Source organism: Saccoglossus kowalevskii, chromosome 9 (genome assembly GCF_978046115.1).
Source record: "Saccoglossus kowalevskii chromosome 9, keSacKowa6.1, whole genome shotgun sequence".
In the NCBI taxonomy this organism is placed as follows: Eukaryota; Metazoa; Hemichordata; class Enteropneusta; family Harrimaniidae; genus Saccoglossus; species Saccoglossus kowalevskii.
Genome location: NC_140649.1, coordinates 26,208,223 through 26,233,651, shown reverse-complemented (window position 1 = coordinate 26,233,651; position 25,429 = coordinate 26,208,223). Strand labels below are relative to the sequence as shown.

Sequence of the window (25,429 nt, the reverse complement as noted above, 5' to 3'; positions counted from 1 at the left end):
TATATTGAGTAGTAATTGCGAGTTTTATTTATTTATTTTTATTTATTCAATAAACAGTTCAACGGGCAAACCCATTAACAGAACTCGAAAAAACTAAACAATACATAAAGAAAACACATACAAGAATAAGAAGATATACATCAAAATGACAAAGTAACAAAATAAAATTAAAAATAATTATACAGTACAGATTTACTATAAAACTATATAAAGATGAAAAATTATCAATATTACATTTAAATGAAATGTCATTAAATAATGTCATACACCTTAAAAGTGACGAATACTTCCTGCAGTTGACTGATCCACAGTCAGGTTTAAAAAATGGTTTGCGTCTCAAACACATATTTGGAACATAAAAGTCAATATTGACAAGAAGGGAAGTCATAAATAGAATTAACAATGTAATATAAAAAGAGAATTCTCATATTAGATAAAAGACGAATGTTGAAAAGTTTGCAATAAATAGGATAACATGAAATACTACAATGCACACGTAACTTTCCACATAAATATTTAACAAATTTAAATTGCACATTTTCAATTTTGTTAGAAAGCCCGTTTTGAGGAGGGGACCACACCACAGAGCCATATTCAAAAATAGATCTGACATAAACAAGATACAAAGAAATAATTGCAGAAATATCATTAAAGCTATAACAAGAACGTTTAATAAAACCCAGAGATTTTAAGGCTCTAGAAACAATAGAATTGATATGATGATTGTATGACAGGTTAGAAGTAAAATGAATACCCAAGTCTTTAATGATGGAAAGTTGCTGCAAGGGTATACCTTTTGATAGAATATTAGGGCTGTTCTTAAGGGTGAAGGTAATAAATTTACACTTCTTTAATGAGACAATTTGCAAAGGTCGCACCACTCTATAAACTTATTAAGATCAGTTTGCAACATGTGACTCTCTGTTGGAGATGTAATAGACCTATAAAGCTTGGTATCGTCAGCGTAAAGACTAAGATTGGCAGAAATATCAAGGTGGGTGACGTCATTAATATACATAACAAAGGCCCCAGGAGTGATCCCTGTTGTACACCAGACAATGCGGAAAACCATTTAGACACGTGACGACCCCAAAAACTACTCTCTGCTGCCTAGAGTTAGATACATGTATAATATAAAATTGTGCCTACGCATTTATCATTTAATTTGCATTAAATTGAAGATATTTTTCAATATCGTATTCAAACATATCAAAATCTGTTTCATATTTTTTATATAATCCTTCTAATTGTTGCTTTGTTAGCTTACTGTAATACCTTGCCAATATATCACTGGAAGAACTGTTCGTGTTGTGAGGAACATAAGACGGGAAATCGACAATGTCGTACGCGTTGATCTTCTTCAATATGAAATCCACATCCTCGTTCAAGTTTTCGTATTTGCCGATAAAATCGTAGAGAACTGTACACGGAGAGCAGTGGTCAGCAATTAAATCCCAGTGATTATGGGATCTAGATTCTAGATTTGTAGATAGCACAAACGTCACGAACTCCTGGAAACTAAATTTACCATTCCGGTTCATCTTGTTGTTTGCTTTATTCACCAAAGGAGTGAAGAGTTTTACAAAACTCCTTTCGGGATTTTCCTCAAATTTATCTTTATATGCCGATAGAATCCTTGAAAAAGGATGCCTAGAAAACATAAATTTAGTGTACGTTTGAAGTCGAATTTGTCTTTCCTTAAATGAATATGTTTTCAGAGATGTGTATTTGTAATTATAAACACTCTTCGTTATTTCTGATACATTATTGAATGTTCCTCTTAAAACTAGAAACACTCTGCGCCAATTCGAGTTAGCAACCTTAGGTACTGCACAGTATATAATCTTGTAAGTATCGTCTACCAGTAGATTATCATATATACTGTTGTCCAATCTTTTTAATTCGGGATATTGTTTACATATTTGATTCACGTGTAGATTCCTTTTACGCTGAATGTTTTCCAAGTCTTCCATCTGTGAATTAACAGATATGCAAATTATATTGGATATAATTAAACAATCCACACGTATCGATTCTATATAATATTTAAAACGACAAACACACAATAAATACATCATTTATTAGATGTGTGATGTAGGTTTTTTTTTTGATGAATGCATGGTACGACTTACACTTGTTACTGCAACGTCTTCTGCAGAAATATTCTTAATTGTCTCTCTTGATGGCATGATTAAGTCTACATCTATTGAAGTGGAATGGGAATTGTCAACATTCACTTTACTATTAACTCTATGCCATATCGTCATCAAATCTAAAAGAAAATACAAGACAGATTAAAATGTCCGCACTATATTGACATATAGGCTTCGAACCACAATTAGCAGTTTTATCAGGAATAAAAAGCACTGTATCAATAAATGTAATCTTCTTTATTATTTTGGCAAGGGATGTTTTATATTGGAATAGTGTTGTAACAGTTCAGAAGTCTTATCCCTCCGATACTAATAATTGTGTTAACGTATAATTTACACGCCTTTACACTAGTGCTAGATAGTAAAAACAACGTTTACCTGTGAGCACTCCATACTGTACGAGGAATACAAATATAGCTGATATGGCAACCAATATACAAAACACAGCGATTCCTATCTTACCCATAATTCATAGCATCTCTAAGTTGTTATTGATACATCTGCAAAAACAAATGACCCATGACGAATCACAAACAATTTTTTTTTCCATAATCGAATCCTCAATACTGCCCTGTCTATGTCGGCAGATGTTATGGTTCATTGGATTGATTTGAAAATGGGAATTAAGAAGTAATTGGAATCAAAATTGTTGAATGTGGATCATTGCAATTAAATGAATGCAGCCAAGGGTAAAACATTATAATTAGCAACATACCGCCATTTCGTTTTATGTCCACAACCATATACATGAACAACTGTGATTGGATGTATATTTTTTAAAAAGTTATTATTGAAAATTAATAATTAAATTATTGCAATTCGGGCGATGGTGAAGAAATTACCCATATATTCGTCATACAAATCAAATGGAAAAAAAAATCTAAAATTGTTGAAAAAGTCGTTTATAGTAGAACAACTTTACTTATAACTTGACTTGAATGACATTGGAATAAGAACCAATGTCTGAGACGATTGAAGGCAGCCATACTAAAACTATTCCGTTTTATAGCATGAAGATAACCACATGCTATTTTATATATTTTACAAAATTGCCAAATCGCCACTTTTATGATCTGTGAATCAATAGACCAACAAACTAAGTATGATTCAACCATAGCTAAAAGGAAGCACCACGCACAAGTGCAACTGGCAGTTGGGTCTGTATAGAAATTTTGCGTGGCGTAATTTTCAAAATTCATAATGTATAAAAGGTCGACTAATTTCATGCAAATATTTCACTGCGGAAGAAAGCGAATTAAACCTTTAAAACTTAATCCAAATATGCTTTCCAGTCCAGGATAATATGTGTTGATTGTTTGTTATTTATTAACTCTAAACTCACAGAAAGTAATTTTGTATAGCAAAAAGTGGGTAAATGGACAATAATTCTGGTGGAAATAGTCACACTATTACAAATTACGTTGGGAGTCATGCCTTTGTGGTATGCAAAAAGACGTAGTTGGTTTCCATGGAAACGAGGATATCTATAGTTTTCTGTAAAAAACATGTGTTCTAAATAATAACGTTTTAAAATGCATGTTTACTTCAATTTTTCTACATCTACATATTTTTTACATATTTGAAATCCCGATCTACATTGATAATAATATATTTCAGTGTGCTGACTCATATTTCAACTATTAGTCTACTTTAGAGATACATATATTTATAATGTATACCTCACAAGGTTAGCTAAATATCAATAAACAACCCGACGTGTGTATCATATTAAATAAATATACCATATGCCATATGTCATAAATATGTCATGTAAAATATTGGTAACACAGTTTGTGACCCGTTGATCACTTCATGGCTCGTATTTCAATATTACTGAGACATGTAATTGTAGTGTTATTTACTGCTAACCAAACTTCTACCATCTCAAAATGAACGCCTTTGCTTATGGAGTGCGATCACTTCATGTTAGAAAGGTAACATGTTACCAGTTTGAGATCTACTAAAATTAACAAAAACCATATACAAAAAAAGTACCTGATCACGGTCTTTTGCCAGTCATTCTTGTTAACTTTGTAAAGCTTGCCAAGCTTTGTAAAGTTTTAAACGTAACCAAATGCTCCATTTACATAAAGTAAATAGAACCACTATACTGCAGTATGTCAATAACAATTATATTTGCATATTCTTTAGAGGATATGAAACCACGACCCGCGCGACCCCTGCATTTAAATGGACGGCAGCGATCGTAGATATACGTGCAGTGGTTTCAATATATATCATGACTCAAGATGACAACTCAAACATGTTTTGGGAACCGGCACGAAACGTTTTAGATAGGTAATTTGGCTGAGATTGATATATACAGACTTACCTGATTTGTTAAACAGTCTCAGGTGTGGAGGCGACCTTTGTAATCAGGCTCGTTCCCATTAATTGATGTGTACAAATTAACCAGACATTCATACATGTGTGTAATCATGAACCAATGTGTTGCATATAGCAGTCAGAATACACGGAATTAAACACACACACACTGATTAACGCGAATGTTGAATACAACAGTCACATGCAAATATAAAATCGCACCTGACATCTTATAGTGGGAATGACCTTTTTATGCCTGGGCGCCATCGTAATCACATGCATGTTCTCTATATAAGCCTATTGATTTTGCCCTGGTTATTATTATTATTATATTTGTTTGCTCCTAGTGCTTTCCGGCTAATGCGTTCAACATGAGTGTGCGTTGTGAATGTGACATTTACCGTATTATATGATCCCACAAAAAAGATGATTTATTTATTCAAGGAAGATTTACAGTATTATGTTTGAACTACATTCATCCATTTACAACCTATGGAGGTTTCATCGCTAGAGGGCGCCACTTAAAAGAATGTATAATTACCAGCCTTTTTCGCAATTGACAGCGGAAGTAAAACTTCAAACAAATTAAAAGAACCCGGGAGTAGACTGTGTCAAACAATCTGCACAGCCATAAAACAAAACAACGCTAACTTTTAAAGTTGGGTAGTTGTCACCTTCGAAGAAGAATAAAATGAGACAGGTAGGATATATCCTGTGGTCTATGCATAATTCGTCCAACGTGGGGTTTAAACCCACGACCCTGGGCTTAAAGAGTTACATGCTCTATCGAATGAGCTAACCGGGCAGTTGACTAAAATAACTGCGCGTACTCTTTATAGTCCCAGTCGGAAGCATAACCTCGGCGAGAATGTTCTTAATTAATCAAAAGTTAACAATGTAGAAGCTACGTAAGTAAGTTATGTTGGACTTATGTCAACAATTTGTATATTATATTATATAATATTTATATATCTAATTGTTATTTTTATTTATTTTGAGGGTTTTACTTGGCGTTATATCTCTGCCGCTTTAATACTAATATGTACTATTCTCAAACCCTTCTAATTATAACTAATTCTACTTTATATTATATTATTCTATACTTACGTTGGATTACTAAAGTGACAATAACGGTAATTTAATGGTTCTGACCTGTGTAGAAAAAACGACTACTACAAGTGTACAATGCCGGAATGTCCCAAAAGAGAAAGAAAAATAGAAGTATACTTTTATTCTTTTTCCACGAAAATAATAAAATTAAAATAATGTGATAAACTCATGAAATTTTTATTTTGCGACCTATGGTGGTACAAATTTAATATCCAGGATGCTTGAATATTTTGATATCATATTACAGAAGTTGTTGCGAGTTAGATACATGTATATTATAAAATTGTGCCTACGCATCATGTAATTTGTTGTAACATTAAATTAAAGATATTCTTCAATATCGTATTCAAACATATCAAAATCTGTTTTATATTTTTCATATAGTCCTTCTAATTGTTGCTTTGTGAGCTCGCCGTAATATCTTCTCAATATTTCACAGAAAGAGCTGTTTGTTCTGTGTGGAACGTAAGAAGGGAATTCGACTACGTTATTCGCGCCAATCTTCTTCAAAATGAAATCTACATCCGCGATTAAGGTTTCATATTTACCTATAAAATTGTAGTGAATATTACACATAGAGCAGTGGGTGGCAATTACATTCCAATGACGATTGAATCTTCGTACATATGCTAATAAAAATGTCACGAACTCCTGAAAACTGAATTGTTCATTCACATTCGTCTTGTTGTTCGCCTTATTCACCAAAGGAGTGTATTGTTTAACAAAACTTCTTTCAGGATTCTCCTCAAATTTGTCTTTATATGCTGACAGAATCCGTGAAAAGGGATGTCTAGAAAACATAAATTTAGTGTACGTTTGGAGACGGATTTGTCTTTCTTTAAGTGGATATGTTTTCAGAGAATTGTATTTGTATTTATAAACACTCTTCGTTATTTCTGACACGTTATTGAATGTCCCTCTTAAAACCAGAAAAACTCTGCGCCAATTCGAGTTAGCAACCTTAGGTACTGCACAGTATATAATCTTGTAAGTATCGTCTACCAGTAGATTATCATATATACTGTTGTCCAATTTCTTTAATTCAGGATATTGTTCGCATATTTGATTCATGTGTAGTTTCCTTTTACGCTGAATGTTTTCCAAATTTTCCATCTGTGAATGAATAAATAAATATGCAAATTATATTAGATATAATTAAACAATCCACACGTACCGATTCTATATAATATTTAAAACGACAAACACACAATAAATACATCATTTATTAGACGTGTGATGTAGTGGTTGTTTTTTTTGATGAATGCATGGTACGACTTACACTTGTTACAGCAACGTCTTCTAAAGAAATGTTCTTAATTGTCTCTCTTGATGGCATGATTAAGTCTACATCTATTGAAGTGGGATGGGAATTGTAAACGCTCACTTTACTATTAACTCTATGCCATATCGTCATCAAATCTAAAAGACAATACAAGACAGATTAAAATGTCCGCACTGTGTATGCTGATTGTAATTTTGTATATTGACATATAGGCTTCAAACCACAATTAACATTTTTATCAGGAATAAAAGTCACTGTATCAATAAATGTAATCTTCTTTATTATTTTGGCAAGGGATGTTTTATATTGGAATAGTGTTGTAACAGTTCAGAAGTCTTATCCCTCCGATACTAATAATTGTGTTAACGTATAATTTACACGCTTCTACATTAGTGCTACATAGTAAAAACAACGTTTACCTGTGAGCACTCCATACTGTACGAGGAATATAAATATAGCTGATATGGCAACCAATATACAAAACACAGTGATTCCTATTTTACCCATAATTCATAGCATAACATCTGCAAAAAACAAATGATCCATGACGAATCACAAACAAATATATTTTTTTCCATAATCGAATCCTCAATACTGCCCTGTCTATGTCGGTAGGTGTTATGGTTCATTGGATTGATTTGAAAATGGGAATTAAGAAGTAATTGGAATCAAAATTGTTGAATGTGGATAATTGCAATTAAATGAATGCAGCCAAGGGAAAAACATTATAGTTAGCAACATACCGCCATTTCGTTTTATGTCCACAACCATATACATGAACAACTGTGATTGGATGTATATTTTTTTTTAAAAATATTATTGAAAATTAATAATTAAATTATTAAAAATGTATTTGAAAAACGCACTACACATGTATCTCAGCGAATTGCAATTCGGGCGACGACGGTGAAGAAATTACCCATATATTCGTCATACAAATCAAATGAAAAAAAAATCTAAAATTGTTGAAAAAGTAGTTTTTAGAAGAACAACTTTAATTATAACTTGACTTGAATGACATTGGAATAAGAACCAATGTCTCAGACTATTAAAGGCAGCCATACTGTAACTATTTCCTTTTTATTGCCAAATCGCCACTTTTATGATCTGTGAATCATTAGCCCAACAAACTAAGTATGGTTCAACCATAGCTAAATGGAAGCACCACGCACAAGTGCAACTGGCAGTTGGGTCTGTATAGAAATTAGTATTTTGCGTGGCGTAATTTTCAAAATTCATAATGTATAAAAGGTCGACTAATTTCATGCAAATATTTCACTGCGAAGGAAAGCGAATTAAACCTTTTAAAATTAACCCAAATATGCTTTCCAGTCCAGGATATTATGTGTTGATTGTCTGTTATTTATTAACTCCAAACTCACAGAAAGTAATTTTGTATAGCAAAAAGTGGGTAATTTGACCAATAATTTGTAATAATACAAATTACGTTGGGAGTTATGCCTTTGTGGTATGCAAAAAGACGTAGTTGGTTTCCACGGAAACGAGGATATCTATAGTTTTCTGTAAAAAACATATGTTCTAACATACGTTTTAAAATGCATGTTTACTTCAATTTTTCTACATCTACACATTTTTTACATATTTCAACTCCCGATCTACATTGATAATACTATATTTTAGTGTATAGACTCATATTTCAGCTATTAGTCTACTTTAGAGATACATATATTTATAATGTATACCTCACAAGGTTAGCCAAATATCAATAAACAACCTTACGTGTGTATCATATTAAATATATGTACCATATGCCATATGTCATAAATATGTCATGTAAAATATTGTTAACAAAGTGTGTGACCCGTTGATCACTTCATGGCTCGTATTTCAACATTACTGAGACATGTAATTGTAGTGTTATTTACTGCTAACCAAACTTGTACCATCTCAAAATGAACGCTTTTGCTTATGCGATCACTTCATGTTAGAAAGGTAACATGTTACCAGTTTGAGATCTACTAAAATTAACAAAAACCATATACCAAAAAAAAGTACCTGATCACGGTCATTTGCCAGTCATTCTTGTTAACTTTGGAAAGCTTGCCAAGCTTTGTAAAGTTTTAAACGTAACCAAATGCTTTAAATGTAATGCTCCATTTACATAAGGTAAACAGAACCACTATACTGCAGTATGTCAATAACAATTATATTTGCATATTCTTTAGAGGATATGAAACCACGACCCGCGCGACCCCTGCATTTAAATGGACGGCAGCGATCGTAGATATACGTGCAGTGGTTTCAATATATATCATGACTCAAGATGACAACTCAAACATGTTTTGGGAACCGGCACGAAACATTTTAGATAGGTAATTTAGCTGAGATTGATATATACAGACTTACCTGATTTGTTAAACAGCCTCAGGTGTGAAGGCGACCTTTGTAATCAGGCTCGTTCCCATTAATTGATGTGTACAAATTAACCAGACATTCATACATGTGTGTAATCATGAACCAATGTGTTGCATATAGCAGTCAGAATACACGGAATTAAACACACACACACTGATTAACGCGAATGTTGAATACAACAGTCACATGCAAATATAAAATCGCACCTGACATCTTATAGTGGGAATGACCTTTTTATGCCTGGGCGCCATCGTAATCACATGCATGTTCTCTATATAAGCCTATTGATTTTGCCCTGGTTATTATTATTATTATATTTGTTTGCTCCTAGTGCATTCCGGCTAATGCGTTCAACATGAGTGTGCGTTGTGAATGTGACATTTACCGTATTATATGATCCCACAAAAAAGATGATTTATTTATTCAAGAAAGATTTACAGTATTATGTTTGAACTACATTCATTCATTTACAACCTATGGAGGTTTCATCGCTAGAGGGCGCCACTTAAAAGAATGTATACTAATCACCAGCCTTTTTCGCAATTGACAGCGGAAGTAAAACTTCAAACAAATTAAAAGAACCCGGGAGTAGACTGTGTCAAACAATCTGCACAGCCATAAAACAAAACAACGCTAACTTTTAAAGTTGGGGAGTTGTCACCTTCGAAGAAGAATAAAATGAGACAGGTAGGATATATCCTGTGGTCTATGCATAATTCGTCCAACGTGGGGTTTAAACCCACGACCCTGGGCTTAAAGAGTTCCATGCTCTATCGAATGAGCTAACCGGGCAGTTGACTAAAATAACTGCGCGTACTCTTTATAGTCCCAGTCGGAAGCATAACCTCGGCGAGAATGTTCTTAATTAATCAAAAGTTAACAATGTAGAAGCTACGTAAGTAAGCTATGTTGGACTTATGTCAACAATTTGTATATTATATTATATAATATTTATATATCTAATTGTTATTTTTATTTATTTTGAGGGTTTTACTTGGCGTTATATCTCTGCCGCTTTAATACTAATATGTACTATTCTCAAACCCTTCTAATTATAACTAATTCTACTTTATATTATATTATTCTATACTTACGTTGGATTACTAAAGTGACAATAACGGTAATTTAATGGTTCTGACCTGTGTAGAAAAAACGACTACTACAAGTGTACAATGCCGGAATGTCCCAAAAGAGAAAGAAAAATAGAAGTATACTTTTATTCTTTTTCCACGAAAATAATAAAATTAAAATAATGTGATAAACTCATGAAATTTTTATTTTGCGACCTATGGTGGTACAAATTTAATATCCAGGATGCTTGAATATTTTGATATCATATTACAGAAGTTGTTGCGAGTTAGATACATGTATATTATAAAATTGTGCCTACGCATCATGTAATTTGTTGTAACATTAAATTAAAGATATTCTTCAATATCGTATTCAAACATATCAAAATCTGTTTTATATTTTTCATATAGTCCTTCTAATTGTTGCTTTGTGAGCTCGCCGTAATATCTTCTCAATATTTCACAGAAAGAGCTGTTTGTTCTGTGTGGAACGTAAGAAGGGAATTCGACTACGTTATTCGCGCCAATCTTCTTCAAAATGAAATCTACATCCGCGATTAAGGTTTCATATTTACCTATAAAATTGTAGTGAATATTACACATAGAGCAGTGGGTGGCAATTACATTCCAATGACGATTGAATCTTCGTACATATGCTAATAAAAATGTCACGAACTCCTGAAAACTGAATTGTTCATTCACATTCGTCTTGTTGTTCGCCTTATTCACCAAAGGAGTGTATTGTTTAACAAAACTTCTTTCAGGATTCTCCTCAAATTTGTCTTTATATGCTGACAGAATCCGTGAAAAGGGATGTCTAGAAAACATAAATTTAGTGTACGTTTGGAGACGGATTTGTCTTTCTTTAAGTGGATATGTTTTCAGAGAATTGTATTTGTATTTATAAACACTCTTCGTTATTTCTGACACGTTATTGAATGTCCCTCTTAAAACCAGAAAAACTCTGCGCCAATTCGAGTTAGCAACCTTAGGTACTGCACAGTATATAATCTTGTAAGTATCGTCTACCAGTAGATTATCATATATACTGTTGTCCAATTTCTTTAATTCAGGATATTGTTCGCATATTTGATTCATGTATAGTTTCCTTTTACGCTGAATGTTTTCCAAATTTTCCATCTGTGAATAAATAAATATGCAAATTATATTAGATATAATTAAACAATCCACACGTACCGATTCTATATAATATTTAAAACGACAAACACACAATAAATACATCATTTATTAGACGTGTGATGTAGTGGTTTTTTTTTTTTGATGAATGCATGGTACGACTTACACTTGTTACAGCAACGTCTTCTAAAGAAATGTTCTTAATTGTCTCTTTTGATGGCATGATTAAGTCTACATCTATTGAAGTGTGATGGGAATTGTAAACGCTCACTTTACTATTAACTCTATGCCATATCGTCATCAAATCTAAAAGAAAATACAAGACAGATTAAAATGTCCGCACTGTGTATGCTGATTGTAATTTTGTATATTGACATATAGGCTTCAAACCACAATTAACATTTTTATCAGGAATAAAAGTCACTGTATCAATAAATGTAATCTTCTTTATTATTTTGGCAAGGGATGTTTTATATTGGAATAGTGTTGTAACAGTTCAGAAGTCTTATCCCTCCGATACTAATAATTGTGTTAACGTATAATTTACACGCTTCTACATTAGTGCTACATAGTAAAAACAACGTTTACCTGTGAGCACTCCATACTGTACGAGGAATATAAATATAGCTGATATGGCAACCAATATACAAAACACAGTGATTCCTATTTTACCCATAATTCATAGCATAACATCTGCAAAAAACAAATGATCCATGACGAATCACAAACAAATATATTTTTTTCCATAATCGAATCCTCAATACTGCCCTGTCTATGTCGGTAGGTGTTATGGTTCATTGGATTGATTTGAAAATGGGAATTAAGAAGTAATTGGAATCAAAATTGTTGAATGTGGATAATTGCAATTAAATGAATGCAGCCAAGGGAAAAACATTATAGTTAGCAACATACCGCCATTTCGTTTTATGTCTACAACCATATACATGAACAACTGTGATTGGATGTATATTTTTTTTAAAAATATTATTGAAAATTAATAATTAAATTATTAAAAATGTATTTGAAAAACGCACTACACATGTATCTCAGCGAATTGCAATTCGGGCGACGGTGAAGAAATTACCCATATATTCGTCATACAAATCAAATGAAAAAAAAATCTAAAATTGTTGAAAAAGTAGTTTATAGAAGAACAACTTTAATTTTAACTTGACTTGAATGACATTGGAATAAGAACCAATGTCTCAGACTATTAAAGGCAGCCATACTGTAACTATTTCCTTTTTATTGCCAAATCGCCACTTTTATGATCTGTGAATCATTAGCCCAACAAACTAAGTATGGTTCAACCATAGCTAAATGGAAGCACCACGCACAAGTGCAACTGGCAGTTGGGTCTGTATAGAAATTAGTATTTTGCGTGGCGTAATTTTCAAAATTCATAATGTATAAAAGGTCGACTAATTTCATGCAAATATTTCACTGCGAAGGAAAGCGAATTAAACCTTTTAAAATTAACCCAAATATGCTTTCCAGTCCAGGATATTATGTGTTGATTGTCTGTTATTTATTAACTCCAAACTCACAGAAAGTAATTTTGTATAGCAAAAAGTGGGTAATTTGACCAATAATTTGTAATAATACAAATTACGTTGGGAGTTATGCCTTTGTGGTATGCAAAAAGACGTAGTTGGTTTCCACGGAAACGAGGATATCTATAGTTTTCTGTAAAAAACATATGTTCTAACATACGTTTTAAAATGCATGTTTACTTCAATTTGTCTACATCTACACATTTTTTACATATTTCAACTCCCGATCTACATTGATAATACTATATTTTAGTGTATAGACTCATATTTCAGCTATTAGTCTACTTTAGAGATACATATATTTATAATGTATACCTCACAAGGTTAGCCAAATATCAATAAACAACCTTACGTGTGTATCATATTAAATATATGTACCATATGCCATATGTCCTAATTATGTCATGTAAAATATTGTTAACAAAGTGTGTGACCCGTTGATCACTTCATGGCTCGTATTTCAACATTACTGAGACATGTAATTGTAGTGTTATTTACTGCTAACCAAACTTGTACCATCTCAAAATGAACGCTTTTGCTTATGGGATCACTTCATGTTAGAAAGGTAACATGTTACCAGTTTGAGATCTACTAAAATTAACAAAAACCATATACAAAAAAAGTACCTGATCACGGTCATTTGCCAGTCATTCTTGTTAACTTTGTGAAGCTTGCCAAGCTTTGTAAAGTTTTAAACGTAACCAAATGCTTTAAATGTAATGCTCCATTTACGTAAGGTAAACAGAACCACTATACTGCAGTATGTCAATAACAATTATATTTGCATATTCTTTAGAGGATATGAAACCACGACCCGCGCGACCCCTGCATTTAAATGGACGGCAGCGATCGTAGATATACGTGCAGTGGTTTCAATATATCATAACTCAAGATGACAACTCAAACATGTATTGGGAACCGGCACGACACGTTTTAGATATGTAATTTGGCTTAGATTGATATATACAGACTTACCTGATTTGTTAAACAGCCTCAGGTGTGGAGACGACCTTTGTAATCAGGCTCGTTCCTATTAATTGATGTGTACAAATTTACCAGACATTCATACATGTGTGTAATCATATGCATGAACCAATGTGTTGCATATAACAGTCAGAATATGGAGGCTTCATTGCAAGAGGGCGCAACTTAAAAGAATGTATATTCACCAGCCTTTTTCGCAATTGACAGCGAAAGTAAAACTTCAAACAAATTAAAAGAACCCGCGAGTGGACTGTGTCAAACAATCTGCACAGCCATAAAAACAAAACAACGCTAACTTTTAAAGTTGGGGAGTTGTCACCTTCGAAGAAGAATAAAATGAGACAGGTAGAATATATCCTGTGGTCTATGCATAATTCGTCCAACGTGGGGTTTAAACCCATGACCCTGGGCTTAAAGAGTTCCATGCTCTATCGAATGAGCTAACCGGGCAGTTGACTACAATAACTGCGCGTACTCTTTATAGTCCCAGTCGGAAGCATAATCTAGGCGAGAATGTTCTTAATTAATCAAAAGTTACGAATGTAGAAGCTACGTAATAAAGTTATGTTGGACTTATGTCAACAATTTGTATATTATATTATGTAATATCTATATATTTTATTGTTATTTTTATTTATTTTGAGGGTTTTACTTGGCGTTATATCTCTGCCGCTTTAATACTAATATGTACTATTCTCAAACCCTTCTAATTATAACTAATTCTACTTTATATTATATTATTCTATACTTACGTTTGATTACTAAAGTGACGATAACGGTAATTTAGACGGTTCTGACCCGTGTAGAAAAAACGACTACTACAAGTGTACAATGCCGGAATGTCCCAAAAGAGAAAGAAAAATAGAAGTATACTTTTATTCCTTTTCCACGAAAATAATAAAATTAAAATAATGTAATAAACTCGTGAAATTTTTATTTTGCGACCTATGGTGGCACAAATTTAATATCCAGGATGCTTGAATATTTCGATATCATATTACAGAAGTTATTGCGAGTTAGATACATGTATATTATAAAATTGTGCCTACGCATTATGTAATTTGTTGTAACATTAAATTAAAGATATTCTTCAATATCGTATTCAAACATATCAAAATCTGTTTTATATTTTTCATATAGTCCTTCTAATTGTTGCTTTGTGAGCTCGCCGTAATATCTTCTCAATATTTCACAGAAAGAGCTGTTTGTTCTGTGTGGAACGTAAGAAGGGAATTCGACTACGTTATTCGCGCCAATCTTCTTCAAAATGAAATCTACATCCTCGATTAAGGTTTCATATTTACCTATAAAATTGTAGTGAATATTACACATAGAGCAGTGGGTGGCAATTACATTCCAATGACGATTGAATCTTCGTGAATATGCTAATAAAAATGTCACGAACTTCTGAAAACTGAATTGTTCATTCACATTCGTCTTGTTGTTCGCCTTATTCACCAAAGGAGTGTATTGTTTAACAAAACTAATTTCAGGATTCTCCTCAAATTTATCTTTATATGCTGACAGAATCCGTGAAAAAGGATGTCTAGAAAACATAAATTTAGTGTACGTTTGGAGACGAATTTGTCTTTCTTTAAGTGGATATGTTTTCAGAAATTTGTATTTGTAATTATAAACACTCTTCGTTAATGTAAATGTAATGTAATCTTCTTGATTTTAAAACGACTTCTGGCAAAGGATGTTTTATATTGGATTAGTGTTGTCGCCGACCAGAAGCTGTCTTATCCCTCCCATACTAATAATTGTGTTAACGTATTTACACGCTTTTACATTAGTGCTACATAGTAAACGTTTACCTGTGAGCACTCCATACTGTACAAGGAATATAAATATAGATATGGCAGTCAGTCTACAAAACACAGTGATTCCTATCTTACCCATAGTTCATAGCATTCCTTAGTTGTTATTGATACATCTGCAAAAACAAAATACCCATAAGGAATTCGTCATTTCATAAGTCGATTTGTCAATACCGCCCTGTCTATGTCGGCATGTTTTATAGTTCATTGGATTGATTTGAAATGGGAATTGAGAATTAATTGCAATCAAAATTATTGAATGTGAAACATTGCAATTAAATGCAATCAAGATAAAAACTTTATGATTAAATACATACCGCCATTTCGTTTTATGTTCACTACCATATACAATGACAACTCTAATTGGACGTATATTTTTTAAAAAGTTATTATTAAAAATGTATTTGCAAAACGCACTACACATATTAAAAAAGTTATTATAAAAAAATACAATAAATATATAGGTAAAATTTATTAAAGTAGTTTTTTATGAATTAATTTTCTAAATGTCAGTACTCCTGGAATTTCGAATAGCAAACGATAGCAGGTTTCACAGTAATGGCGCACACGCAGTTAAAAGACTCATTGACCGTGTGATTTATTGAATTTATCACACGGAAGATTCAATTTCAACTTCTCAGCTGAGCTATGACCTTGATCTCGGAATATACAACTCTGCCAGAGACGTCAGATATTGTGGACCAATGCTATTGATAATTTTGAATGCGAACTCATGAAGCGAATACCAGTACTAGCATGTGATATGATCAAATTTGCATGAACGGTTTATTAAATCGCGTTGCGGCATTTTGGACAGACTGTAAGCGGATGAGTACGGATGTTTACCGATGCCGAATAATAGACTATTTGCAATAGTCTGTGATGTAACGAATGCATGGATGGGTTTTCAGTGGTACTTGTGTTAAGTAGTTTACAGATTTTGCCATCCATATGGGGAGAAATACCTGTTTCTGGTTATTTTGCTAAATTGTTCCGATATGTCATGAATTATTACGGGCTTCGACAAATGTGTGAATTCTATTCGACTTCTTAAAAACACCATACCTCTGTGTGACGTCAGCACACATGACGTAGTCAATGGCGATGTGTACAAGGTTAATAATATTGACCCTTATACGGACAGAGAGTAGGAACAACAGGAAGTAGGAAAATTAAATATAAAAATATCTATATATATATATATATATAATCTACTGAAGACCTTCGCAACCTAATTACAGAATGGAATGTCTCGCTCATCGATAACCTGCACTAATAATCACGTGTACTTAGTAAACACCGGTGTACATTGTCAATACTTCGTGTATAGTTTCTATATATGTGTTTGCGAAATCTAAATATGTCATTGACTTGTATAGAGTGATTGGATAACTGACTCGTTGACAAAAATATTTTGATAATAATAGTATTATAATTAATTAAGAATAACAATTTTATAACGGTTTATAAACTGGTGAATAGATGAAAAGTGAAATCTTCGTTTGAAATGATGAACGAATAAATGATAAAATGGCCGCGGCTATAGTGGTGATGTTCAACATTCATTAGCATGGTAATTTGTTTTTGTTTTTCAGTCCGAGAGTCACAGTGAGACAATCATGAAAACATGCTGAATACTGTAAAATGACTAATTTTCACTGGGTTCAAATTTCTCTGATTTAGCATTTCAGGCATATTCAGTGGGTTTTAAATTCACGGTTTTATTATTTAGATAATGTGTTCTATGCTCAATTTTACATATTCACTGGGTTTTAATTTAGCGCATTTTTTAGTCAGCGAAATAAGCCAAATTAAAACCCAGTGAATAATTAACCATTTTACAGTAACGTACGATGTCACGAGGAAGCGTTTAACAATAGTTACCAATAAGCAGTGCCCCATACGTGCTCGCTGTTCGTATGAGAGATAAGCTTACACGAAATACGGCAAATCGTACTATTTGGGAGATGGTGTAGACATTATCCATACAATCATCATACAAATTAAATCGAATGAAATAACCAAAAATCTAAAAATATTTCGATTTGTGAAAAAGTTCACAGTCTACCAACTTTACATAATATTTAAATAGAAATGTATCTGACTACGCACAATGTCACAGTCATTCTTGTTAACTTTAGAACTCTACTCTTGCCAAGCGTTACCAAACATTTAAATGTCCTATCGCTTTAAATGTAATCATCAATACTTTACGGAGGTAAGTACAAACACTACACTGCAGTATGTCTGTAAACTATATTTGCATATCTGGACTGTTAGAGCATATGTGAACACGACCCGCGAAGGCAGCGATCATACATACACGCACATTGGTTTTAATATATTTCATGGCTCAAGGTGTAAATTCCAAAATGTAATGGGAACGGACACGATCAATGTGAACACGTTTTAGATAGATAATTTGGCTGAGATTGAAATATACAGACTTACCTAAGTTGTTCAACAGCCTAAGGTGTTGGGGTGACCTTTGTGATGTGTCTCGTTGTTATTGATTGGTGTGTACAAACAAACCAGACATTCATACATGTGTGTAATCATAAAGCAATGTGTTGCATATAGCAGTCAGAATACACGCAGTTAAACACACACAATCATTAAAGCGAATGTTGAAATACACCAGTCATATGTAAATATAGTTTCATCTGACATACAATAGTGACGTTTTTATACATTTAATGATATGAATGTGCTGCCTATAAGCCTATTACTTTTACCCTTGTTATTATTATCATTATTTGTATCTTATGAAATTTCGCATTATGAGTATGCATATTAATAAACAATTGTTAACGAAATTTTAATCCCACATCATGGTCCGCATTTCATTATTACTATAACATGTAATTGTAGTATTATTAACTGATACTGTAACATCTCAAAGCGAGGAAACTTTTATTTATGAAGTAAGGTCACTTAAAGTAGAATGTTACCAGTGTGTGATATACTAAAATTAACCAAAACCACCAGTCATCCCCGTTAGTTTTGGGTTAGTGTCACGAATGTCAAACATTAAATCATGTTTATGTTGTATGTCGTGATGGTGGCGTTTTGTGTTTGTCTTACGGCGATAGATAGGCAATGTTGTTTTTGGCGATAGATAATTGTTAAATATAGAGTGGCAAGATGTTTCTTTTAGTCAGCACTAGGGAAGCGGACTTTGATAGAACCCGATCTGAACGTTCATGTGATCAAATGTGGATGTCCGATCTTGTAGGTACCACAGTAAGCCATTGAATAATATTGCATCATGGGAGTTTGTGATCTATTCTGGAGGACGTCGGTTCGCCGTTGCTGGCAGTATACCATTTTTTACGTGTCTACTAATCACGCGTTTGCAAGTAACGTTAGAACAATACACTGTGTATTGTCATACAAATTAATGTATTGTGATCTACGGAATGTGCATCATAAAGATAATTCTATTGGCCAATTCCGGCCTACTGCAGTTAACGAGTGGGGAAACTCGCCAGTGAATGACATTCCCGATTTTGGTTCTGAACTGGATGTGCCTTCTAATTTATGTTACTGGCTACGGAGGTGTACTGCGGTGCAAGGGAATCCACCCGGACCACTCTCCTTCTACAAGTTACGAATATTGGACAGATAAACTCTGTAATTGATTGGTATCGTGCTCGACTGAGTGTGCAGCGTGTATTCTACGACTACAGTGCTTCTGACTGCGTTTTGTAATTACCGTCGTCGCCACCGTTAGCAGAGACTCGCTGGAAAATACACCGTTATCACGCAAAGACCCGTTTTCATCTAGTTTGAAGAAACTGTATGTAGGTAGGGCTGTGTCCGATCGCCAGTATATTATTTGCGTCCGTTGTTGGTTATGTATGTTTGTCTCTTAGTTTTATGCATGCATGCAAGATTCTATGTTAGACAATTATTTACATTATCGATTTAGGCATTTCCTCGTAATAGTATAACGTAATCCACTACCCTTTTTCCGTGTGGAAATATTACAATATTATTACTGAATTATATTTCTAGTGTTATATTTTTTGTGTAACAAAACAACGTGTACCCCACTACCCCTTGTAACGGGTCAGGCATTTCCTGCCCATCTTTTAGGTGTGTGGAATAAAGTACGTTGTTTAAACCTTACTCGTGTAGCGTGTACTTGTTGTTTATGTCGCATATAAATTATATAACTGTCCTAAGTTTCGAATTATTAAAGGACCCAGTTCACAGGGGTGTTATGGGTGTCATTTGTTTGGGACAATTTGAAACCTTAGCTCAACCCAACTAGCACCCTGTGACATTTTGGTGGCAGCGGTGGGATTCATAGGTTTATAAATCAATTGGTTAAATTTATGAATTCATTGAGTACATTTATAAAGCCATTAATTATATCGAAACAAATCTATCAGTTGTTGTTGGATTGAGTGCGACATATCAACAATTCCTTGCTACAATTAATCGACTAGATTAAATTTATAACATGGATATTGATGTGGGAAAGTTAAAGCAAACTGGGGAAGAATTGGGTTATGAGGGGCCTGCCCTAACAAAATTTATTCAGGAAGAGAGAAGTAGATTAATCATTGAATTTAAAGAGAATCAACAACATGCTAGGGAGGCAAGAAAGGCAGAGAGAGAAGAGGCAAAGGCACAAAGAGAGGCAGAGGAACGGTCTGAAAAAAGAAAGTTTGAAGAAAAAGAGAGGGAAAGGCAATTTGAATTAGAAAGAATAAAAACAGAAATAACCGTGAGAGCAGAGGGAACTGGTGGCCAATCCCAGGATTCATATATGATGGGTGCTAAACTTCCTAAACTGTCAGAATTTAAGGAGGGCGAGGATATGGATGCGTTTTTGGTTCGATTCGAGGTATTTGCTAAAAGTCAACACTGGTCAGAAGATGTATGGGGCGTAGGTTTAGGTGCACTTTTGACTGGTAAAGCGCTTGCAGTGTATGTTAGTCTTCCTGTAGAAGATTTAGCAGACTATAAAGCAGTCAAGGATGCCTTGTTAAAACTATACGATTTGAATGAGGAGGGATTTAGATACAAATTTAGGCAAGCAACACCTGGGAACATGGAAACGGCGGCTCAGTTTATGGTAAGGTTAGGAAATTATTTGGCAAGATGGGTGGAATTATCGGGCCTTGACAAAACGTATGAAAACATTTTGGATTTGGTGACAAGAGAACAGTTCATAAACACATGTAGTCCCGATTTGGCTTTATTCCTTCATGAGCGGAAGCCAAAGAATTGTCATGAAATGGCTGAATTAGCCGATCGTTATAGGGAAGCTCGTCTGTTTAGAAACCACAGAACCCCTCGTAATGTTAATGTCAACACTGATGCTTCTTTTGATCCTGGCCAGAAACAAACTGGTAAAGGTAAGCAGAATCATAGTAAAAATGGTTCACGGCGAAAAGAGACCCGGACATGTTTTAAATGCCATAAGGTAGGTCATATTGCACCAGATTGTCGTAGTCGTGCAATGAAGTCAGCAGCTGTTGAGGTTGAAGGTGAGAGCAAGCAGATCTCAGCAACCTGCGTGGTCACTCATGCAGATGGTAATAAGTGTTGTAGGCCCAAAGCAGGTAAGTTAACTCTGAAATGTGGCCATGATTTACCATTGTTTAGTTTGTCTAGTGTTAATGCCAAGTCACAAACTACAAGTTCGAAAATGCCTGTGGTAGAGGGTACCATTGGTAAGTATAAAATTAAGGTGTTAAGAGATTCTGGGTGTAGTGGTGTGGTCGTTAGAACCAGCTTAGTAGAATCTAATCAGTTTACAGGAGAGGTTCGAACCTGTTTGTTAATGGACGGTTCGTATCGCAGTGCTCCTGTGGCAAAGTTGTATGTCAACACGCCTTATTTTAAAGGATGGGTTGAAGCTCTGTGCATGAAGCAGCCAATCTATGATTTGGTTATTGGAAATATAGAAGGCGCAAGAGAGCCGGGTGACCCAGATCATGATTGGCCACATGTAGAAATAGGTCTGAAAGTGGACCGAGAGAGTAATGATACAAGAGATCATGAAATGGTCCAAGCTGTACAAACTAGAGCACAGATAAAGGCTCAGAGTAAGCCTGTCCGTCCTCTTATAGTAAAAGAGTTTAAGGAAACTGATGGGGTTGAGTCACACCCTGTTACTGTTGAGGTGCTCAGGGAAGCGCAGCGAACAGATTCAAGTTTAGTTCAAGTTCGTAAGTGGGTGGAGTCGGGCGAAGAGAAAATTTCAGGGAGAGGCAACAAGTCCAAATTTGTGGTGAGCAAAGGTCTCATCTACAGGTTGTATCAATCACCTAAGTTAGGTCAGGGAAGTCGTGTTAAACAACTTGTAGTGCCTACAAAATTTCGCAACGAAGTAATGAGATTGGGGCATGATTGTTTATTATCTGGTCATCTTGGGACCCAGAAAACAGTTGACAAGATCTTAACACAATTCTATTGGCCTGCAATGCATGGCGACATCCAAAGATATTGTCAGTCTTGTGATGTATGTCAGCGTACGTTTCCTAAAGGGAAGGTTGGTAAAGTACCCTTGGGGATAACGCCTCTTATAGACGTACCTTTCAAACGGGTTGCGATTGATTTGGTCGGGCCTATTGATCCCGTAACAGATAAGGGTAATAGATATATTTTGACGTTTATGGATTACGCCACAAGATATCCCGAGGCGGTGCCTTTGAAACGAATCACAACAGAGGTTGTCTCTGAAGCTTTAGTTGGAATTTACAGTCGGTTGGGTGTACCTGAACAGATATTGACTGATCTTGGAACCCAATTTGTGGGTGACCTGATGAAGGAGGTAAGTCGTCTTTTGTCAATTAGGCGGATTACTACCACTCCTTATCATCCAGCGTGCAATGGACTTGTGGAAAGGTTCAATGGAACTTTGAAAACAATGCTCCGTAAAATGTGTGATGAAAGACCAAAGGACTGGGATCGGTATGTAGATCCATTATTATTTGCCTATAGGGAAGCACGAAATGAGAGCCTTGGCTTTTCACCATTCGAACTCTTGTATGGAAGAACGGTCAGAGGTCCCATGTCAATTCTGAGAGAATTGTGGACAGGTGAGTCTACTTCTGGAGAGGTGAAGTCAACCTACCAGTATGTGTTGGATCTGCGTGACAGATTAGAAGAAACATGTAAACTCGCTAGAATGGAGTTATCTAAAGCCCAGTCACGATACAAATTTCATTATGACAAAAAGGCCAAACAGCGTCAATTTGAGGTAGGTGATCATGTTCTACTACTGCTCCCTACAGCACACGACAAGTTAAGAATGCAGTGGCAAGGGCCTTACATTGTGAAGGAGAGAGTGGGTCAGATGGACTATCGGATTGAAAGGAAAGGTAAGATTAAGCTTTATCATGCTAACCTGTTAAAAAAATACGAGTTGAGATCGGAAGAGCCTGTGAATAAACATATGGGCGTATTGGAGTGTGTTGGTGTTGGATTAATCGATGGTCACGAGTTGGACGATTCGTGGGCAGACGATCCAAGTCGAGAGACTGCCGACTTAGTAGAAACCATCACTATTGCAGGTAAGGAAAGCATTAAAGATGTGCACATCTGGGAAGGGTTAGACGACGAACAAGCGAAGGTAGTTAGCATGCTACTTGTGAAATTTGCTGACACTTTGTCGGATATTCCTGGTAAATGTAGAGTAGGGCAACATAATATTCATTTGACCTCCGATGTGCCAATCAGATCACGTCCATATCCCCTGCCATATGCCTTGGAGAAGACAGTAAGGGATGAAATCCAAACTATGTTGAAAATGGGGGTCATTGAACAATCAAACTCCCCATATTGCTCCCCAATCGTACTCATTAAGAAAAAGGATGACGCAATTAGGTTCTGTATCGATTTTCGGAAGTTGAACAAGATTACCATTTTCGATGCAGAACCAATGCCAAATCCCGAGGAAATGTTTGCCCAATTGGCTAAAGGCAAGTATTTTACCAAATTAGACCTAGCAAAGGGGTTCTGGCAAATACCACTGGCACCAAAGGCCAAGGAAAAGACCGCATTCCAGACTCCTTTGGGCCTTTTCCAATTTATTTACATGCCCTTTGGACTTGTAAATAGTCCGTCCTCGTTTAGTCGCATTATGCGTGTGGTTCTCAAGGGCTTAGATGGAAAGGTGGTGAACATGGTTGATGATATCTTGATTTATACAGAAACTTGGGTAGAGCACATGACTATTTTTGCAGAGGTTCTAACTCGTTTAAAAAACGCAGGGTTGACGGCAAAGCCAAGTAAATGTTTCATAGGATATAATAGCTCAGAGTTTGTAGGTCATCAGGTGGGTCATGGGCTGTTACGAATGATACCTGAAAAGGTTGAAGCACTCTTGCAGGCAAAACGCCCATGTACAATAAAACAAGTCCGATCATTTCTGGGTATGGCTGGGTATTACCAAAAATTCGTACCTAATTTTTCCACTATAGCAGCCCCCCTGAGTGATCTAACAAGAAAGGGACAGCCTAAAAAGGTGAATTGGGGTGAGCCACAGCAAAAATCTTTTGATGATTTGAAGGAAATGTTGAGTAGACAACCTGTGCTGAGTTTACCAAATTTTGCGGAACCATTCATAATACGCACAGACGCGTCTAACTGCGGACTAGGAGCAGTTTTATTGCAAAATAAAGGTGACCATGCATTTCCTATTGCCTATGCAAGTAGAAAATTATTGGATAGGGAAACCTCTTATTCAGTCATTGAAAAGGAATGCCTTGCACTTGTGTGGGGAATACATAAATTTCAGAGATACTTGCATGGACGGGAATTTGTGATTGAAACAGATCACCAACCGTTAATATATTTGAACCGTGCCAAAGTTTTGAATGGCAGATTAATGCGCTGGGCTCTTTCCCTACAACCTTATAATTATAGAATAGTAGCTATAAAAGGGTCTCATAATATTGGTGCTGATTATTTAAGTCGCAGCACTGGTGCAGAGACCGATAACTAATGATATAATGATTGACAATCCTGACTTCTTAGATGAAGACTACGTTTCATCTTAAAGGGGGAGTTGTGTCACGAATGTCAAACATTAAATCATGTTTATGTTGTATGTCGTGATGGTGGCGTTTTGTGTTTGTCTTACGGCGATAGATAGGCAATGTTGTTTTTGGCGATAGATAATTGTTAAATATAGAGTGGCAAGATGTTTCTTTTAGTCAGCACTAGGGAAGCGGACTTTGATAGAACCCGATCTGAACGTTCATGTGATCAAATGTGGATGTCCGATCTTGTAGGTACCACAGTAAGCCATTGAATAATATTGCATCATGGGAGTTTGTGATCTATTCTGGAGGACGTCGGTTCGCCGTTGCTGGCAGTATACCATTTTTTTACGTGTCTACTAATCACGCGTTTGCAAGTAACGTTAGAACAATACACTGTGTATTGTCATACAAATTAATGTATTGTGATCTACGGAATGTGCATCATAAAGATAATTCTATTGGCCAATTCCGGCCTACTGCAGTTAACGAGTGGGGAAACTCGCCAGTGAATGACATTCCCGATTTTGGTTCTGAACTGGATGTGCCTTCTAATTTATGTTACTGGCTACGGAGGTGTACTGCGGTGCAAGGGAATCCACCCGGACCACTCTCCT

At 35.0% G+C, this 25,429-nt stretch overlaps 4 protein-coding genes and 1 long non-coding RNA gene across 5 annotated transcripts; 1 reads left to right on the top strand and 4 right to left on the bottom strand.

Moving 5' to 3' along the window:
- Nucleotides 1-1,160: 1,160 nt before the first annotated feature.
- Nucleotides 1,161-4,622, bottom strand: LOC146739111 (carbohydrate sulfotransferase 11-like). The gene is made up of 4 exons (XM_085504048.1): nt 4,486-4,622; nt 2,532-2,653; nt 2,133-2,272; nt 1,161-1,973 (listed from the first exon to the last, which is right to left on the bottom strand). Exons 2-4 carry the CDS (start codon nt 2,617-2,619, stop codon nt 1,161-1,163), a joined length of 1,041 nt encoding a protein of 346 aa, XP_085360174.1. The 5' UTR covers nt 2,620-2,653; nt 4,486-4,622.
- Nucleotides 4,623-5,909: 1,287 nt separating this feature from the next.
- Nucleotides 5,910-6,701, bottom strand: LOC146739110 (carbohydrate sulfotransferase 11-like). Its single transcript, XM_085504047.1, has one exon. It carries the CDS (start codon nt 6,699-6,701, stop codon nt 5,910-5,912), a length of 792 nt encoding a protein of 263 aa, XP_085360173.1.
- Nucleotides 6,702-6,873: 172 nt separating this feature from the next.
- On the bottom strand, nt 6,874-8,980 carry LOC146739109 (uncharacterized). The gene is made up of 3 exons (XR_014930602.1): nt 8,887-8,980; nt 7,290-7,394; nt 6,874-7,007 (listed from the first exon to the last, which is right to left on the bottom strand). It is a non-coding gene; the product is annotated as an uncharacterized LOC146739109 (long non-coding RNA).
- Nucleotides 8,981-9,635: 655 nt separating this feature from the next.
- Nucleotides 9,636-13,671, bottom strand: LOC102800882 (carbohydrate sulfotransferase 11-like). Its single transcript, XM_006818161.3, has 4 exons — nt 13,633-13,671; nt 12,042-12,146; nt 11,620-11,759; nt 9,636-11,456 (listed from the first exon to the last, which is right to left on the bottom strand). Exons 2-4 carry the CDS (start codon nt 12,127-12,129, stop codon nt 10,665-10,667), a joined length of 1,020 nt encoding a protein of 339 aa, XP_006818224.2. The 5' UTR covers nt 12,130-12,146; nt 13,633-13,671; the 3' UTR covers nt 9,636-10,664.
- Nucleotides 13,672-20,278: 6,607 nt separating this feature from the next.
- On the top strand, nt 20,279-24,775 carry LOC146739108 (uncharacterized). The gene has a single exon (XM_085504046.1). The coding sequence runs from the start codon at nt 20,279-20,281 to the stop codon at nt 24,773-24,775; it is 4,497 nt and encodes a 1,498-aa protein (XP_085360172.1).
- Nucleotides 24,776-25,429: the final 654 nt, after the last annotated feature.

What these genes read in the sequence shown, in the direction of transcription:
- LOC146739108 (XM_085504046.1), top strand. Translation starts at nt 20,279, where the DNA reads ATGGATATTGATGTGGGAAAGTTAAAGCAAACTGGGGAAGAATTGGGT.
- LOC102800882 (XM_006818161.3), bottom strand. Translation starts at nt 12,129, where the DNA reads ATGGGTAAAATAGGAATCACTGTGTTTTGTATATTGGTTGCCATATCA. An exon ending in ACAGTATGGAGTGCTCACAG is followed by an intron (nt 11,760 to 12,041) that starts GTAAACGTTGTT and finishes ATTTTCTTTTAG; the next exon opens with ATTTGATGACGATATGGCAT. An exon ending in AAGACGTTGCTGTAACAAGT is followed by an intron (nt 11,457 to 11,619) that starts GTAAGTCGTACC and finishes ATTTATTCACAG; the next exon opens with ATGGAAAATTTGGAAAACAT.
- LOC146739111 (XM_085504048.1), bottom strand. Translation starts at nt 2,619, where the DNA reads ATGGGTAAGATAGGAATCGCTGTGTTTTGTATATTGGTTGCCATATCA. An exon ending in ACAGTATGGAGTGCTCACAG is followed by an intron (nt 2,273 to 2,531) that starts GTAAACGTTGTT and finishes ATTTTCTTTTAG; the next exon opens with ATTTGATGACGATATGGCAT. An exon ending in AAGACGTTGCAGTAACAAGT is followed by an intron (nt 1,974 to 2,132) that starts GTAAGTCGTACC and finishes GTTAATTCACAG; the next exon opens with ATGGAAGACTTGGAAAACAT.
- LOC146739110 (XM_085504047.1), bottom strand. Translation starts at nt 6,701, where the DNA reads ATGGAAAATTTGGAAAACATTCAGCGTAAAAGGAAACTACACATGAAT.